The sequence below is a fragment of the Alternaria postmessia genome, assembly GCF_024291825.1.
Source record: "Alternaria postmessia strain BMP 2775 chromosome Unknown scaffold_211, whole genome shotgun sequence".
Classification (NCBI taxonomy): Eukaryota; Fungi; Ascomycota; class Dothideomycetes; order Pleosporales; family Pleosporaceae; genus Alternaria; species Alternaria postmessia.
Genome location: NW_026260284.1, coordinates 16,088 through 17,319, shown reverse-complemented (window position 1 = coordinate 17,319; position 1,232 = coordinate 16,088). Strand labels below are relative to the sequence as shown.

The window sequence follows — 1,232 nt, the reverse complement described above, 5'->3', positions numbered from 1 at the left end:
GTCGTCACACAAGGCCGTCTCAACGTGAAGTTCTTCTTCGCTGGCTACGTTCTCGAGCCGAGGCTCAAAAGGTGCATGGCGACTTTTCGACATTGCGCAAGCTCCCCGGAGACAGATGGTCGCCCGCTGCGTTCTCCATTATCAAAGGGCCCTACGGTCGCACTGATTTGTATGGTACAAACGAAGGAGTTTCCTTCGAACGGATCGACGAAGGAGATTTCCTGCGCGCGAACTAATGGCTGTGCGTGCTGTAGACTCGTTGACCTACTTGTGCCATCCGCCAATGTCCGAGCTGGTACCAACGTGCGTCGTAGCAACTGGCGTAGGACATGCTGAGATGGAGCATTGACACGTGCGTACGGAGCATTGACCGAGGCATACTGCTCGACATCGCCTGGAGAGATGAATACACTCGTCGTATCATCAGCTTCATACGCGGATGCCGTCATCCCTGCGCCTGACTAGACCAGTCGCAATCATCATAAGCAGCATGAGCGATATGCGCGGTATACACCATATGGGAAAGGTTTCTGTAATCGCTCAGACCCGACGGTATCTCTCCATCACTGGTATACATCTCCGAAACCTGCGACAAATGGATCATATATCGATTGCGAAACTCGTTCCGGGCATTCAATCAGGGCACATCAGAGCGATTGTCATGGTGAAATGGCCATACTCATCCTCACGACGTGAGATGGCTGTGATTCTTGCGGAGCCCAGCCTGAGACTCCGCCGTGCAAATGGGCAAGTGAAAGCGCGCTTCACCAATGCCAGCGCCCTGTCCCTAGCCATGGCTGATATCACGGTTGGAGACGAGATGGTGCTGAGCCTGCAAGGCGCAGCAGCCGAGTGGAAGAGTGAGGACGAAAAGCTAGAACGAGGCATAGGGTTGGAGCTGCGCTATACGAATAGTGTGGCCCTACGAGTGCTGCGTAATGGTGTCGAAGTCGTCAACCAGAACGCCATTGTCGACGCAGGCATGCTTGCCATCTCGCAGCATCCACGCCCTTGTACGTCAGAGGTGCGGATGATAGCAGCGTGCCAATGATCCCTCTGTGGACGAGAAAGAGCTTCTAGGCACAAAGAATACAGACGTAGACACCTGCATTCGAGAAAGAGACGAGTGGATCTTGGCCTCCGAACTGTGAGAAATACGACCATACTACGGACATGAATGCAAACGTCTTTTCTCTGTGCCAAGAGGCGCGCTCTCATCGCCGATTCCAGCC

The 1,232-nt window shown here is 53.9% G+C and overlaps 1 protein-coding gene across 1 annotated transcript in view; it reads left to right on the top strand.

Moving 5' to 3' along the window:
* Positions 1 to 595: 595 nt before the first annotated feature.
* J4E82_011487 (uncharacterized protein) overlaps positions 596 to 1,232 on the top strand; it is a gene marked incomplete at both ends in the record, with an annotated part of 1,337 nt that continues 700 nt past the window's right edge. Inside the window, one exon of the mRNA XM_051737691.1 lies at positions 596 to 1,013. Coding sequence (XP_051582554.1) covers positions 596 to 1,013 — 418 coding nt within the window. The remainder of the gene's footprint in view (positions 1,014 to 1,232) is intronic.